General features: G+C 46.8%; 1 protein-coding gene across 1 annotated transcript in view; it reads left to right on the plus strand.

Moving 5' to 3' along the window:
• LOC126161494 (uncharacterized) overlaps window positions 1-18,079 on the plus strand; it is a 120,508-nt gene that overhangs the window by 39,903 nt on the left and 62,526 nt on the right. Inside the window, exon 3 of the mRNA XM_049917429.1 lies at window positions 3,437-3,574. Coding sequence (XP_049773386.1) covers window positions 3,437-3,574 — 138 coding nt within the window. The remainder of the gene's footprint in view (window positions 1-3,436; window positions 3,575-18,079) is intronic.

Consider the following 18,079-nt stretch of genomic DNA (forward strand, 5'->3'; position numbering starts at 1 on the left):
GGTCAGGGATTTTCTCTGCCTCGTGATGGCTGGGTGTTGTGTGCTGTCCTTAGGTTAGTTAGGTTTAAGTAGTTCTAAGTTCTAGGGGACTGATGACCATAGATGTTAAGTCCCATAGTGCTCAGAGCCATTTGAACCATTTTTTGTGATCAAAATGCCCAACGGGCGTTTGCTATGTATGCTGCTCGGTATCCTGGACGACATCATCCAAGTGTCCGTTCGCCGGGTAGTTACGTTATTTAAGGAAACAGGAAGTGTTCAACCACATGTGAAACGTCAACCACGACCTGCAACAAATGATGATGCCCAAGTTGGTGTTTTAGCTGCTGTCACGGCTAATCCGCACATCAGTAGCAGACTAATTACGCGAGAATCGGGAATCTCAAAATGTCGGTATTGAGAATGCTACACCATATTTCTATGCACCAGGAACTGCATGGCGACGACTTTGAATGTCGTGTACAGTTCTGCCACTGGGCACAAGAGAAATTACGGGACAATGACAGATTTTTTGCACGCGTTCTTTTTAGCGACGAAGCGTCATTCACCAACAGCGGTAACGTAAACCGGCATAATATGCACTATTGGGCAATGGAAAATCCACGATGGCTGCGACAAGTGGAACATCAGCGACCTTGGCGGGTTAATGTATGATGCGGCATTATGGGAGAAAGGATAACTGGCCTCCATTTTATCGATGGCATTCTAAATGGTGCAATGTATGCTTATTTCCTACGTAATGTTCTACCAATGTTACTACAAGATGTTTCACTGCATCAGAGAATGGCGACGTAAATAAAGAAAAAAATTAAACAATTAATTCATCTTAAACAAACCATTTCAAGAATTAAATCCTTTGAATAAAAACCAGCTAAAAATGGTATACCACACAAAGACAAACTAGAAACATTAAAACAAACTGATGTCCGGCACATAGCTCGCGTGCGGTTGAAGCGGTATTGAATAGCATATTTCATGACAGGTGGATTAGTCGTCGAAGCACCCGCACGTTCACCGGATATGATGTCCCCGGATTTCTTTCTGTGTGGAAAGTTGAAGAATATTTGCTATCGTGATCCACCGACAACGCCTGACAACATGCGTCAGCTCATTGTCAATGCATGTGCGAAGTTTATGGAAGACGAACTACTCGCTGTGGAGAGGAATTCCGTTACACGTATTGCCAAATGCATTGAGGTTGACGGACATAATTTTGAGCATTTATTGCATTAATGTGGTATTAACAGGTAATGACGCTGTAGCAGCATGTGTTCTCAGAAATGGTAAGTTCACGAAGGTACATGTATCACATTAGAACAACCGACATAAAATGTTGAAACGTACCTACGTTCTGTATTTTAATTTAAAAAACATACCTCTTACCAACTGTTTGTCTAAAATTGTGAGCCACATGTTTGTGACTATTACAGCGCCATCTATCGCAAAGCGAGAAAAGTGCTCCAACTAAATCATTCATATTTCTTTACGTACTACACGAATATGTAATAACAAATGGGGGTTCCTATTGAAAAAAACGCAGTTGATATCCGTTTGATCTATGGCAGCGCCATCTAGCGCCATCTTCGCTTCAACCGCACGCGAGCTATGTGCCGGACATCTATCACGTTGGAAGTACGTCGCCATTCTGTGATGCAGTGAAACATCTTGTAGTAACATTGGTAGAACATTACGTAGGAAATAAGCATACATTGCACCATTTAGATTGCCATCGATAAAATGGAGGCCAATTATCCTTCCTCCCATAATGCCGCATCATACATTAACCCGCCAAGGTCGCTGATGTTCCACTTGTTGCAGCCATCGTGGATTTTCCATTGCCCATCTAGCGCCATCTGGTTTCCCCCTTCAAGCTAGATAAGTTTCGTTCTTGGTAGTTTTTTCGTTTGACGCTTATTTCGTGAGATATTTGGCCCGGTCACAATCAATGGACCACCATGTATAAATGACCTAGTGGATGACGTCGTAAGTGCCATGAGGCTTTGCCCGGATTATGCTGTTAAATACAGAGGAGTTGCAATGCTAGAAAATTATAGTGAAATGCAGGATATCTGCGGAGGATCGACGCTTGGTGCATGGTGTGACAGTTCACTATCGACGTAAACAAATGTAACGTACTGCTCATGAACAGGCATAATGACGCATCATTGTGGAACAATCGTTGGAAGCAGTCACACTCATAAAATACCCAGGAGTACGCGTGCGAAGCGTTTTAAAGTGGACTGACAACATAAAAGTAATCGTAGGTAAGGCAGACGCCAAATTGAGATTCATAGGAAGAATCCTCAGGAAGCGTAGTCAACCTACAAAGGATATAGCTTGAATATCGGTCCATAACTGATAGAATTGACAGAGGAGATAGAGAAGATCCAAAGAAGAGCAACGCGTATCGTAACAGGTTCATTTAGAAAGACCGACGGCGTCCTGGAGCTGCTCAGACATCGCCACTGGGAGACTCTGCCAGAGTGGAGTTCTGCATCACGGTGTGGTTTATTGTTAAAATCCCGAGAGCGTATTTTTCGAGTTAACCAATATATGCTCCCTCCTATGTACAACGCGAGAAAATACCAGGAACGTAAAATCAGAAAGATTCGAGCTCACATGGAGTCTTTCCAGCAATCGATTTTCCCGCATACCATTCGCGACTGTTACAGGAAAGGGGGGAAGAGACAGTCACACAAAGTACACTCCACCGCACACCATAAGGCGGGTTTCGTAGAACAGATGTAGATGTAACGGGATCCTTTTGCTGCCACCCCAGTTGTATGGTGCACTACACATGTTGTTCATTGACGATGTTCTGCCACTACTGTTGGACGCTCTACCTCTTGTTCTCTGCAGGAGGATGAGCTTGCAATCTGACGGTTCAACATCCACTTTGACATTGATGTCGTTGAGCACCTTAATAACAGATTCGCTCACCGCTGAATTATGAAACTCCAGAAAAAAACCTAAGGGGAAGATGCTGGTAGGATCCTACCTGCTTTTCTCCTTGTACAACAGACAACGTGGATATTTGAAAGTGTGTGGCAAAATGTTATTTGCCGTTATAATACTGGGACAGGAGTCAATTGTTGATATGAGCTTAAGCTGTTGTTATAAATTGTAAGATGTTTATGATAATAAAAAGGTAATTGACATTTCCGACCATTAATTCATTATTTCTAAATTATCAGTATAGTATAGCCAAGCGTAATTATATATTATTTGGAGCCTAAAGGCTTGCCTTTAGACAGTTGTTCAAAATGTTACATGCTCAGCGGTTTAAAGTGTTGAACCGAAAACAGTATCCATAGCACCAACTCACAGCAGTAAGAAAACCGAAGATTCATTAGAACACGACTTTGATACAGTGTTCTCCCGTGCAGAAGATGACACGGTTGATTGCTGGCTGTTAGAGAAGTTTTCTGTGGTGCAGGATGCTGGTCTGGGGATGACGTGGCGACCTCAGGGCTGCCGTGGCACGCGTCCATTTTCCTGCAGCTGGATGAGGTGCCCGGAGCCTTCCAGTACCTGTGTGCTGGAGTCCTCGTCACTGACCGACACCTCCTCACAGGTAAGTGCAGCACTGAGCTTCCTGTCGACTTACTAAGGAGGGAGGCGTGCTATGGTAGTCCACACAGTTGTGCAAAGTTAGTTTCATTTCCTTGAAGCACCTATGCCAGGGTTTCAGGTAGAATCCCCCGTTTTGTTCGGTGCTGAGATGCTATTCCAATACAGTTGGAGAGCATTTGCAACTCCATTCGAGTTTAGGGGGAATACCAAGTGGGCTGTGGCTTGATGGGTGTTTGGACTGAGGAAGCAGGCGTACTAGTGTAGTCCGGGCAGCTGTACAAAATCACTGGCGTAGTTGTGAGCAGGAGACCTTGGTTCGAATCTTGGCCTAAGTACACATATCATTCGTCGCTTCAGTCTATATCATAGATGTTTCAGTGTGACTACGTAGGCTTTTCCGGCGTAATAATTCTTGAAAGTCTCTTCGGGTTTGCTGCCGGATCCTAAAATCAACTAGACTCGATATTTCGGCGATCTAACTGGTCGACATCTTCAGGAGAATGCTGCTTCTGCTGATGAGTCTGCAAATCGACGTCCTGTATAGCCCATCGTTCAGTACACGGCGCATGAGCCGCCCATCACGGTTGCTGCCCTCCAAGACAGGGAGTTCCATCACGGTTGCTGCCCTCCAGGACAGGGAGTTGGCGCCGCCCTTACTAGAACACTGGTGGCAACGATATATCGCACTCAGGGCCGCACCGAAGAACGTTCAATTTTGATACTGGATAATACAGGATTCCACGTCTTACTAAGAGGAAACCCATTGTCTCTGTTGATTAAATTATCCGCCAACCTAATTTCAATCGCCTCTTTATAAACAGTGTTCCAAAAACCGGAAATGTTGGCAACTACCACAGTTTCATCAAATTTCATACAGTGTCCTTCATTTAAGCAGTGTTCTGCTACTGCCGATTTTTCCGGCTTTTGTAGCCTCGTATGAGGGCGATGTTGCACATACCTGTCATGAACTGTGCGAATCGAACGGCAAATACACTCCTGGAAATGGAAAAAAGAACACATTGACACCGGTGTGTCAGACCCACCATACTTGCTCCGGACACTGCGAGAGGGCTGTACAAGCAATGATCACACGCACGGCACAGCGGACACACCAGGAACCGCGGTGTTGGCCGTCGAATGGCGCTAGCTGCGCAGCATTTGTGCACCGCCGCCGTCAGTGTCAGCCAGTTTGCCGTGGCATACGGAGCTCCATCGCAGTCTTTAACACTGGTAGCATGCCGCGACAGCGTGGACGTGAACCGTATGTGCAGTTGACGGACTTAGAGCGAGGGCGTATAGTGGGCATGCGGGAGGCCGGGTGGACGTACCGCCGAATTGCTCAACACGTGGGGCGTGAGGTCTCCGCAGTACATCGATGTTGTCGCCAGTGGTCGGCGGAAGGTGCACGTGCCCGTCGACCTGGGACCGGACCGCAGCGACGCACGGATGCACGCCAAGACCGTAGGATCCTACGCAGTGCCGTAGGGGACCGCACCGCCACTTCCCAGCAAATTAGGGACACTGTTGCTCCTGGGGTATCGGCGAGGACCATTCGCAACCGTCTCCATGAAGCTGGGCTACGGTCCCGCACACCGTTAGGCCATCTTCCGCTCACGCCCCAACATCGTGCAGCCCGCCTCCAGTGGTGTCGCGACAGGCGTGAATGGAGGGACGAATGGAGACGTGTCGTCTTCAGCGATGAGAGTCGCTTCTGCCTTGGTGCCAATGATGGTCGTATGCGTGTTTGGCGCCGTGCAGGTGAGCGCCACAATCAGGACTGCATACGACCGAGGCACACAGGGCCAACACCCGGCATCATGGTGTGGGGAGCGATCTCCTACACTGGCCGTACACCACTGGTGATCGTCGAGGGGACACTGAATAGTGCACGGTACATCCAAACCGTCATCGAACCCATCGTTCTACCATTCCTAGACCGGCAAGGGAACTTGCTGTTCAAACAAGACAATGCACGTCCGCATGTATCCCGTGCCACCCAACGTGCTCTAGAAGGTGTAAGTCAACTACCCTGGCCAGCAAGATCTCCGGATCTGTCCCCCATTGAGCATGTTTGGGACTGGATGAAGCGTCGTCTCACGCGGTCTGCACGTCCAGCACGAACGCTGGTCCAACTGAGGCGCCAGGTGGAAATGGCATGGCAAGCCGTTCCACAGGACTACATCCAGCATCTCCACGATCGTCTCCATGGGAGAATAGCAGCCTGCATTGCTGCGAAAGGTGGATATACACTGTACTAGTGCCGACATTGTGCATGCTCTGTTGCCTGTGTCTATGTGCCTGTGGGTCTGTCAGTGTGATCATGTGATGTATCTGACCCCAGGAATGTGTCAATAAAGTTTCCCCTTCCTGGGACAATGAATTCACGGTGTTCTTATTTCAATTTCCAGGATTGTATAAGCCTTCCCACACTGACACGGAATTTTGTATGCACCGGGTTTCCTAAGCCCCAAATCATATTTCACAGAGCCGAGCAGTGCCCTAATTTTAGAAGGTGGGCGAAACGCACTCTTAATGTTAAAATTCCTTAAAATTCGTCCAATCTTAAACGATATGCCTCCAGAATAAGTAAGGAAGGCCACCGATCTACGTTACTGTTCATGCACCTCCAGCGGTGGTCCAAACTCCATAGCCCGACGAATCTGCTTCTTCGAGCAGTTGGATCGCCGAAATATCGAGTCAAATTGATTTTAGGATCCGGCAGCAAATCCGAAGAGACTTTCAAGTCATAAATGTTTTGGACGTGAAAAGGTCTCTGGAATCATATGGATCCATTCTCTTGACTCGTTTCTGACACCTACCGCACCCATCACGTGCCAACATTTCTGTTTTAGGTTAGAGCGCCAGTCTGTCGAGAATACGGTGAACATTAGGGACGATGACCCTACTTCCTTCGGATCTAAAATCATATTATCAGCTGAATTCGAGTATAAATGAATATGGCACATTCCCCTCGAAGAATGAACGCTGTAATAAAACAGCAGTTCCCAAAACTTTCCCGTAAGGGAACCCATAAGCAGTTTTACTATGTGAGCTCAAAACCACCAGTTTCACTTTCACCAGTGGAGTCAACCCATGTTTCTCTTCCACTGCTGTTGTTTGTCAGACCTCAGCTGGCAATTCATATGACAGGGACCAGCGTTTGGCATTCCATATCAGCCATCATTTAATTAGACAAGAAAATGAGGAAGTGTTCTGAGTTTAAACACTACCACTGCCCACCAAACTACCCAGACATGAACATTATTGAGCATATCTGGAATGCCATGCAACGTGGTGTTCAGAAGAGATCTCCACGCCCTCGAACTCTTACGGATTTTGGACAGCCGTGCAGGATTCATGGTGCCAGTGCCCTCGAGCACTACTTCAGACATTAGTCGAGTCCATGCCACGTCGTGTTGCGGCGCTTCCGCTTGCTTACGGGGGCCCTACACGATATTAGACAGGTGTACCTGTTTCTCTGGATCTTCAGTGTAGGGTGATACCTTTAATAGTAAATACTGCGTGCATTATGACTAACCATACATACAACAAAAAATAGTATGTAGGGAAACCTTAAAATAAAGCACCATCACACAGCAGTGAACACATGCTTGTATTCCAGCGAATTCTTATTACTGAATTATAATCTTGAAAAATTAGAGGTATTTGAAAGACGATTTATAGGAAAATGATGGGTTATCTTAAAGCCTGAGAATTTTAGAAATTAAAAAGTAACAAGCAGAAGACAGAAAGTATCAGATACAGTTAGGAAGAGGAGAATGCTCCTGTGTTCTTTAGACGTAGTTTCAGAGTTGATAACAACAGACTTACCAAAAAGAGCTTCCAATTCTTTGCGTGTGTTAAGGGGGTGGTGGGTGAGAGTGATATAAAATCAAATACCTCGGTTGAATATGCCAAGAAAAAGTTGGCAAGTAAAACGTAAGAGAAAAAGGAATAGCATAAAGAGGAATGTTTAGAGGGAAAGTTTTAAAAATAAAGGGTTTCTATGGAAAGAAGGAATAGGAAACAGGTACTAGACGTCGGATGAAAGATAAAAGAAACACAACAAACAATGAAGGAATGTTGAAAGAGCGGGAAAGAGCAACGAAATATGATGGATGGGAATTGGAACATCCTGAAGCAACAATAGTGAAAAGTATGTAACCCAAAAACAAAAAGTTATTAAGGGATAAGCGTAGCTACTCTAAAATTCCTATAGGCGAAGAAATAGGCTTCTTATGTAGTGAAACATGTGGAAAGTAATAGGGTATATACAACGACGCAACAGTAACAAAACTGGGCCTCTGATCCATACCAGCGAGTTCCAAAACACCGTAACACCGTAATTTGAGGTAAAGAACTTGCAGATCATCTGACCAACAAGGCTGTCAAAAAGTATATCATAGAACTAAAGACACTCTCCCGACTCTCTCCCGACAACTTATATCGTCATGGAATAGTGAGTGGTGTGCTACAGCTACAACTAACTAGCTACGCACCATGAAAGTTTCTGCATGGATCTCTTCATACAAAACATCCCGTCAGTAATCTGCACACCGACCACACTAGACTGACCCATGAACGTTTTCTTAAACAAGACGCTCCATCATACTGCGGATGACGTGTCCCTTTATCAGCGGCGCACATTTTTAGTAGAGTGAGTCACTTTTACCGCGATAAGGCTGACGCTAAAGCTAGCTGTCACAATAGGCTCAGTTTCTGCCGATGGCATCCTAGAGGTGAAACTTATTTTACACTTTGTCTGGCAGTGCAGTTTGTATAATCTTAACTGAAGGTCAGACAGGACAGAGGTGGCTGCTCGTCTTCCGTTGAAAATTCGGCCCTGTAGCCCCTACGGTTACCCCTGACTGCTCGGTTGGCCTGAATCCATCTTTTAATTCGTTTATCCTCCTACACACCTCATCATTGTTGTCTAACGGTGTTACGTTATTTACTCCTTACATTTTACTGGCCAGTCTTTTGTAATGATGCGGTCCCATATTCGGACTCAGAAAGTGTGCCTCTCCCTATTTGGCATACTTCGGAGAGCCTTAGGCTGTTTTGAGCTGGCATACGTCCTTCCATCGTGCCGCCCTTAGCCTTCTCATCTACTTTTTCCAACCTAGACGAATATATTTACACTACTGGCCATTAAAATTGCTACACCACGAAGATGACGTGCTACAGTCGCGAAATTTAACCAACAGGAAGAAGATACTGTGACATCGCGATGATTAGCTTTTCAGAGCATTCACACAAGGCTGCGACACCTACAACGTGCTGACATGAGGAAAGTTTCCAACCGATTTCTCATACATAAACAGCAGTTGACCGGCGTTGCCTGGCGAAACATTGTTGTGATGCCTCGTGGAAGGAGGAGGAATGCGTACCACCACGTTTGCGACTTTGATAAAGGTCGGATTGTAGCCTATCGCTATTGCGGTTCATTGTATCGCGACATTGCTGCTCGCGTTGGTCGAGATCCAATGACTGTTAAAAGAATATGGAATCGGTGGGTTCAGGAGGGTAATACGGAACGCCGTGCTGGATCCCAACGGCCTCGTATCACTAGCAGTCGAGATGACAGGCATCTTATACGCATGGCTGTAACGGATCGTGCAGCCACGTCTCGATCCTTGAGTCAACATATGGGGACGTTTGCAAGACAACAAACATCTGCACGAACAGTTCGACGAAGTTTGCAGCAGCATGGACTATTAGCTCGGAGAGCATGGCTGCGGTTACCCCTGAAGCTGCATCACAGAGAGGAGCGCCTGCGATGGTGTACTCAACGACGAACCTGGGTGCACAAATGGCAAAACGTCATTTTTTCGGATGAATCCAGGTTCTGTTTACAGCATCATGATGGTCGCATCCGTGTTGGGCGACATCAAATGGAAGCGTGTATTCGTCATCGCCATACTGGCGTATCACCCAGCGTGATGGTATGGGGTGCAATTGGTTACACGGCTCGGTCACCTCTTGTTCGCATTGACGGCACTTTGAACAGTGGACGTTACATTTCAGATGTGTTACGACCCGTGGCTCTACCCTTCCTTCGATCCCTGCGAAATCCTACATTTCAGCAGGATAATGCACGACCTCATGTTGCAGGTCCTGTAAGGGCCTTTCTGGATCAGAAAATATTCGGCTGCTGCCCTGGCCAGCACATTCTCCAGATCTCTCAGCAACTGAAAACGTGCCGGCCGAAGTGGCCGCGCGGTTCTGGCGCTGCAGTCTGGAACCGCGAGACCGCTACGGTCGCAGGTTCGAATCCTGCCTCGGGCATGGATGTGTGTGATGTCCTTAGGTTAGTTAGGTTTAACTAGTTCTCAGTTCTAGGGGACTAATGAGCTCAGCAGTTGAATCCCATAGTGCTCAGAGCCATTTTTGAACTGAAAACGTCTGGTCAATGGTGGCCGAGCAACTGGCTCGTCACAATATGCCAGTCACTACCCTTGATGAACTGTGGTGTCGTGTTGAAGCTGCATGGGCAGCTGTACCTGTACACGTCATCCAAGCTCTGTTTGAGTCAATGCCCAGGCGTATCAAGGCCGTTATTACTCCCAGAGGTGGTTGTTCTGGGTACTGATTTCTCAGGATCTATGCACCCCAATATCGTGAAAATGTAATCACATGTCAGTTCTAGTATAATATATTTGTGCAATGAATACCCGTTTATCAACTGCATTTCTTCTTGGTGTAGCAATTTTAATGGCCAGTAGTGTACATGAACATAGTAATGTTATTGTAACTAGATTCAGGTCTTCCTTACACACTGAAGTCAACAGGTCCCTCTTACAGGAACAGAATCGCCATATGTAAAGGCAATTTCAGGAGTACCCAAAGGAACTGTGACAGTGCCGTTAGAATTGTATATACACTCAAAGACAAAAAGAGACACAAAACGAAGGAATTATCTCAATGAGATGGAAATTGGTAGTTGTGATGTACATTTACAGATAAACAAATGATTACAGTTTCAAAAACGTTGGGTGATTTATTCAAGAGGACGAGATTCTTAAACTGAGCAAGACAACAAGACGTTGGTCTATCCCTGACCTGTATGCAAGCACTTATTCAGCTTGGCATTGATTGATGGATTTGCTGTATGTCCTCCTGAGTGATATCGTACCAAATTTTTCAAAATTCCGGACTGGTTGGAGGGCTCTGCCCACAATGCTACAAACTTTCTTGATTGGCCAGCGACCCGGCGACCTTGCTGGCGAAGGTAGGGTTTGACAAACACGAAGACAAGCAATCACTCTCGCCGTGTGCGATTGGGCATCATCTTGCTGAAATACACTCCTGGAAATGGAAAAAAGAACACATTGACACCGGTGTGTCAGACCCACCATACTTGCTCCGGACACTGCGAGAGGGCTGTACAAGCAATGATCACACGCACGGCACAGCGGACACACCAGGAACCGCGGTGTTGGCCGTCGAATGGCGCTAGCTGCGCAGCATTTGTGCACCGCCGCCGTCAGTGTCAGCCAGTTTGCCGTGGCATACGGAGCTCCATCGCAGTCTTTAACACTGGTAGCATGCCGCGACAGCGTGGACGTGAACCGTATGTGCAGTTGACGGACTTTGAGCGAGGGCGTATAGTGGGCATGCGGGAGGCCGGGTGGACGTACCGCCGAATTGCTCAACACGTGGGGCGTGAGGTCTCCACAGTACATCGATGTTGTCGCCAGTGGTCGGCGGAAGGTGCACGTGCCCGTCGACCTGGGACCGGACCGCAGCGACGCACGGATGCTCGCCAAGACCGTAGGATCCTACGCAGTGCCGTAGGGGACCGCACCGCCACTTCCCAGCAAATTAGGGACACTGTTGCTCCTGGGGTATCGGCGAGGACCATTCGCAACCGTCTCCATGAAGCTGGGCTACGGTCCCGCACACCGTTAGGCCGTCTTCCGCTCACGCCCCAACGTCGTGCAGCCCGCCTCCAGTGGTGTCGCGACAGGCGTGAATGGAGGGACGAATGGAGACGTGTCGTCTTCAGCGATGAGAGTCGCTTCTGCCTTGGTGCCAATGATGGTCGTATGCGTGTTTGGCGCCGTGCAGGTGAGCGCCACAATCAGGACTGCATACGACCGAGGCACACAGGGCCAACACCCGGCATCATGGTGTGGGGAGCGATCTCCTACACTGGCCGTACACCACTGGTGATCGTCGAGGGGACACTGAATAGTGCACGGTACATCCAAACCGTCATCGAACCCATCGTTCTACCATTCCTAGACCGGCAAGGGAACTTGCTGTTCAAACAAGACAATGCACGTCCGCATGTATCCCGTGCCACCCAACGTGCTCTAGAAGGTGTAAGTCAACTACCCTGGCCAGCAAGATCTCCGGATCTGTCCCCCATTGAGCATGTTTGGGACTGGATGAAGCGTCGTCTCACGCGGTCTGCACGTCCAGCACGAACGCTGGTCCAACTGAGGCGCCAGGTGGAAATGGCATGGCAAGCCGTTCCACAGGACTACATCCAGCATCACCACGATCGTCTCCATGGGAGAATAGCAGCCTGCATTGCTGCGAAAGGTGGATATACACCGTACTAGTGCCGACATTGTGCATGCTCTGTTGCCTGTGTCTATGTGCCTGTGGTTCTGTCAGTGTGATCATGTGATGTATCTGACCCCAGGAATGTGTCAATAAAGTTTCCCCTTCCTGGGACAATGAATTCACGGTGTTCTTATTTCAATTTCCAGGAGTGTATAAGCGCAGAATGGCTTGCCATAAAGGGCAACAAAACGAGGTGTAGAATATCGACGACCTTCCTGTGTGTTGTAAGGATGTTGCGAATGACAACCAAAGAGGTCTTCCTATGAAAAGAAATGGCTTCCCGGACGATCACTTCTGGTTGTGGGATCGTATGGCTGGCGACTGTCACCTTGGCATTATTCTGCTGTTCGGGTCCAGGGCATCTCCAGACACTTCTTTGGCCTAGAATCTCATTGACTGATGATCCTTCTTCGAAATGAGCCCTAATGTCCAGTGAAGGCTTGTCTGGCGACACCACAGACGGCAGTGGGATACCAACATGACTGCCCCTTCCGTTCCCTTCTTGACTGAACTGCGGGCCGCCAACGAGGTGCGATGGTCTCAGGTGCCATTTCTTTTTATAGCAGGACCCCTTTGGCTGTCATTCACGGCACCCTTACAACACAGCGGTACGTCGAGCATATTCTGCGATACGTTTTGTACCTCTTCACGGCAAACCATCCTGATCCGTGGCTGGCTCGCGCTGATGCAGTTTTCTCTTTTGGCATATTCTCACCATCGAGTGGCGCCTTATTGATCCCCCAGTTACTACCTGAACGAGTTGCTCACTTGCCTCCGTCAGTGGCTGCAGCAGCGTTTGTCGATACTAGTACTGCTGTACCATCGTTGGTGTGACCGCTATATTTTCCGTGTGGTGGTGAGTGTGGGGAGTCCGTCAGCTGCGACAGAGCAGCGAGGAAGTCTCTGCGGCGTGTAGTCAGGCCGACGCCGCTGGCGGCGTGCACACGCGGTCGGAGTTGTGAGGCACTAGCTGCGAGAGCTGCAGAGTTTGTCGCCCACCAAACCTGAATACTGGGGTTGAGTAATCAGTTAACCTGTTACAAAACCTCAGCTGCTGTGACATCTCCTCATTCATTGCCGGTTGTTGCTTCCTGGGTCGTTCCCGCAAGCAGCAACGAATGGTGTGCTGGAGTCGGCGAAATTTGGCAGGCGTCTTCCTGTGTGGTGTTTAACTATTGAAATGATTGTAACTTACTAGTGAAGTGCACCAGCGGTATCTTCTGCCTTGTGGCCATTAGCGTTCCGGTTACCTGCCCTGGTCGTTAGCGTAGTTTTCCAGCAGTGTGTTTTCCTCGCCGTCTTGACGCTGTCCAGCACGGCGTGTAGTTCGACAGGTTGATGTTTTTTTTTCTTTGAGTGGTTATTGTGCCTTGACTGTGTTTAGATGCCAATTATCAAGACGTAGTGCTGCTGCGATCTTCGTCCTCGCTGATATTTTCGGTCGTCGTGCCGTTGGTTGGTTGGAAGGGAACTGATTGGGTTGTTGGTTGGTTATTCAGCCGTCCCTAGGTCGTGCTGCTACCCAATTATTTAGTGTTACGCTTGGCCCACCTAACCGATTTTCTTTTGTCTCACGTACTGTGCGAGGTCTTCAGCTGTGTATTAATTTAGTTTGTTTTAATGTTCAGTATGTGGCCTTTAGCCGAACCTTATGTGAAATATTTTGAGATATGGCCTTCAGCCGTCTGAAGAAAAAAAAATCATCATTTGAAAATTTTCTCTCTATCTTAATTTATTATCCAGGCCTTAAGCCTTGAGTTGTTTGATGTTCAGTATATGGCCCTCAGACGAACTTTATGTGAAGTATTTTAAGATATGGCCTTCAGCAATCAAAGAAAAAATCATTTGAAATTTCGAACCTTTCCTCTCTACCTTAATTTGTTATCCAGGCCTTAAGCCTTGAGTTGTTCTGTATTCAGTATATGGCCTTCAGACGAACCCTATGTGAAATAGTTTAAGATTAGGCCTTCAGACCAATTAAAATTTGAAAGGTCCTTGTCTAAAACCTTTTAAAATTTCCTTACTGCAGTTCTTGTTATCCAGGCCTTAAGCACTCAGTTCTTTCCTTTTGTAGCTAAGGCCTTCAGCTGTGTGTATTCCTTAATGCAATTTTAATAACTTGTGTTCTGGCCTTCAGCTGTATCGTTGTATTGTTTCTGAATTCTTTTAAGGGCATGTGTGATTAAGTGCTTTTAGCATAGAAAGTTGTATGTTTGTGCAACTAGCATCAACTGATTTGAGCCGCTTTCAACAACCTGATCCGCTCTGTCCTGCGAAACAAGGTTTCACATGCTGAACTTACATTTCAGCAAGATAATACATGCCCACATACTGCGAGAGTTTCTACTATTCTACTATTTGTCTTCGTGCTTGCCAAACCGTACCTTGACCAGCAAGATCACCGGATCTCTTTCCAATTGAGAAAGTTTGAAGCATTATGGGCAAGCCCCTCCAACCAGCTAGGAATTTTTACGATCTAATGTTCCAATTGGACAGAATTTGGCACGATATACCTCAGGAAGACTTTCAACAAATCTCTCAATCAATGCCAAGCCAGAGGTGGACCAAAGCCTTACTGATTTTTTCATTTTCTGAAGCTGTTTCCCTTGAATAAATCATCCCATGTTTCCGAAATTGTAATCATTTGTTTGTCCGTACATGTACATCACCTCTACCAATTTTCGTCCGAGTTGGATAATTCCTTCGTGACGCGTCGCTTGTCGTCTTAGAGTATACAGGGTGTTATAAAAAGGTACGGCCAAACTTTCAGGAAACATTCCTCACACATAAATAAAGAAAAGAAGTTATGTGGACATGTGTCCGGAAACGCTTAATTCCCATGTTAGAGCTCATTTTAGTTTCGTCAGTATGTACTGTACTTCCTCGATTCACCGCCAGTTGACCCAATTGAAGGAAGGTAATGTTGACTTCGGTGCTTGTGTTGACATGCGACTCATTGCTCTACAGTACTAGCATCAAGGACATCAGTACGTAGCATCAACAGGTTAGTGTTCATCACGAACGTGGTTTTGCAGTCAGTGCAATGTTTACAAATGAGGAGTTGGCAGATGCCCATTTGATGTATGGATTAGCACGGGGCAATAGCCGTGGCGCGGTACGTTTGTATCGAGACAGATTTCCATAACGAAGGTGTCCCGACAGGAAGACGTTCGAAGCAATTGATCGGCGTCATAGGGAGCACGGAACATTCCAGCCTATGACTCGCGACTGGGGAATACCTAGAACGACGAAGACACCTGCAATGGACGAGGCAATTCTTCGTGCAGTTGACGATAACCCTAATGTCAGCGTCAGAGAAGTTGCTGCTGTACAAAGTAATGTTGACCACGTCACTGTATGGAGAGTGCTACGGGAGAACCAGTTGTTTCCGTACCATGTACAGCGTGTGCAGGCACTATCAGCAGCTGATTGGCCTCCACGGGTACACTTCTGCGAATGGTTCATCCAACAATGTGTCAATCCTCATTTCAGTGCAAGTGTTCTCTTTACGGATGAGGCTTCATTCCAACGTGATCAAATTGTAAATTTTCACAATCAACATGTGTGGGCTGACGAGAATCCGCACGCAATTGTGCAATCACGTTATCAACACAGATTTTCTGTGAACGTTTGGGCAGGCATTGTTGGTGATGTCTTGATTGGGCCCCATGTTCTACCACCTACACTCAATGGAGCACGTTATCATGATTTCATACGGGATACTCTACCTGTGCTGCTAGAACATGTACCTTTACACGTACGACGTTCATGCACGATGGAGCTCCTGCAGATTTCAGTCGAAGTGTTCGTACGCTTCTCAACAACAGATACGGTGACCGATGGATTGGTAGAGGCGGACCAATTCCATGGCCTCCACGCTCTCCTGACCTCAACCCTCTTGACTTTCATTTATGGGGGCATTTGAAAGCTCTTGTCTACGCAACCCCGGTACCAAATGTAGAGACTCTTCGTGCTCGTACTGTGGACGGCTGTGATACAATACGCCATTCTCCAGGCCTGCATCAGCGCATCAGGGATTCCATGCGACGGAGGGTGGATGCATGTATCCTCGCTAACGGAGTACATTTTGAACATTTCCTGTAACAAAGTGTTGGAAGTCACGCTGGTCCGTTCTGTTGCTGTGTGTTTCCATTCCATGATTAATGTGATTTGAAGAGAAGTAATAAAATGAGCTCTAACATGGAAAGTAAGCGTTTCCGGACACATGTCCACATAACATATTTTCTTTCTTTGTGTGTGAGGAATGTTTCCTGAAAGTTTGGCCGTACCTTTTTGTAACACCCTGTATACAGGGTGTCTCTCCTAAGAGTCGTCAGGAGCGTTTTCCCTGGTGTTTCGGCAAGTATTTGCATATTTGTTTTCGCATTGTGTAGCTGGAGTCAGCCCTAATGAATGCTGCTCACCAAGTATTTAGGCGACGCCCTTTGTGGCAGGAAAACATCGGCTTGTTTCCAATTTCAAACAAAATGATTTTTAAATCGGAATTTTACATGCTCATTCGATAGAGATGTCCAAAATTAATTTAGTGCGTTATTCGTTTTATCGGTATATATTAACAGGTACAGTAAAACACGAAGAACCGGCCCGGCCCGTGCTGAGTGCTACCGCCAAGCAGCAGCGCTTCTGCTCAGTCCCTCCTTGAGTACTGATTATTATATTATTCCTGTATTATTGCCCCTGTTAATTCAAATCGAAGAAACAAATATTCCACTACACGAATCTGCGAGCGCTCTATCGAATGGCAAGTAAAATTCCGCTTTCACCATAATTTTGTTTGAAATTGGAAACAAACCGTCGTTTTCCGTCGACACTGGGCGTTGTATAAAACATGCGATGAGCCGTATTTGTTTGGGTTGGCCCTGGCTATACACTGCAAGAACGAAATTACAAATATTTGCGGGAACACCAGAAAAAATGCGCTTGACGAATCTTAGGAGAGACACCTGGTGTATATACTATACAGGGTGAATCACCTAAAAATTGCACCGCAAATATTGTGGATGTGGAAAGAGTTGTTGATGTGGGGTTTTCACATAATGGACTGCTAGTCAGGGGATCGTATTGTCAGTCGATCAACAGACGGTAATAATACATAGAAAGTGTATTTTTTGTGCGAACGTACACTTTTTTAAATGGGACAATGCCTGTTGATAGTAACAGACTAAAAGTAGGATAAATCAGAACCTCAGTGCTGTTTTTTGCTGGAGTCTAGTGCGAGTCGTTTACGAGATATCGTATTTTGAAAAGTTCCCACACAGCCACTTGTAGAATACCTGTGGTAGCACACACTAAAGAACAAGTGCATCCACTTGTCATGAGGATTCTGAGCAGTAACGAGACAGCTGACCATCACAGGTTGTGTTCAAATTGACCACTAGCAGTGGGAGTACATGCTTCTAGTCTGATATGAAACGACTGCTGCACACGTTTCAGCGGAGGTGTCCAAGCAGACTATAGTAATACGTCGTTGCATATCATCGGGTGTAGTTGGTATGTCCTTGTAGACATCATCTTTCAGCTTTCCCTACAGAAAAAAGTCTACAAGCGTCAAATTCGGGGAACCGGCAGGCCAAGATACAGATCCTATGCGTCCAATCCAACAATTTGGAAGCAAGTTGTGAAGACCTGCTGCAGTACTTCGTCTACTATGAGCTGAGCTGGACAGCAGGTTCCTCCCAGTCTGCAATGGAACATCTAGCATCCGAGGAAGATGGTTTTGTTAGGAGGCTACGTTGCTTGTGCGCGTTCACTGTTCCATCTATGAAAATCGGACCTATGCCACACCACACATTTTCACTCCATGAACGCTGAAGATTGACCTGACGAAGCCAAGCCGCGCGGGATTAGGCGACGCTGCAGTCATGGACTTCGCAGCTGGTCCCGGCGGAGGTTCGAGTCATCCCTCGGGCAT

This window comes from Schistocerca cancellata, chromosome 1 (genome assembly GCF_023864275.1).
Source record: "Schistocerca cancellata isolate TAMUIC-IGC-003103 chromosome 1, iqSchCanc2.1, whole genome shotgun sequence".
Lineage (NCBI taxonomy): Eukaryota > Metazoa > Arthropoda > Insecta > Orthoptera > Acrididae > Schistocerca > Schistocerca cancellata.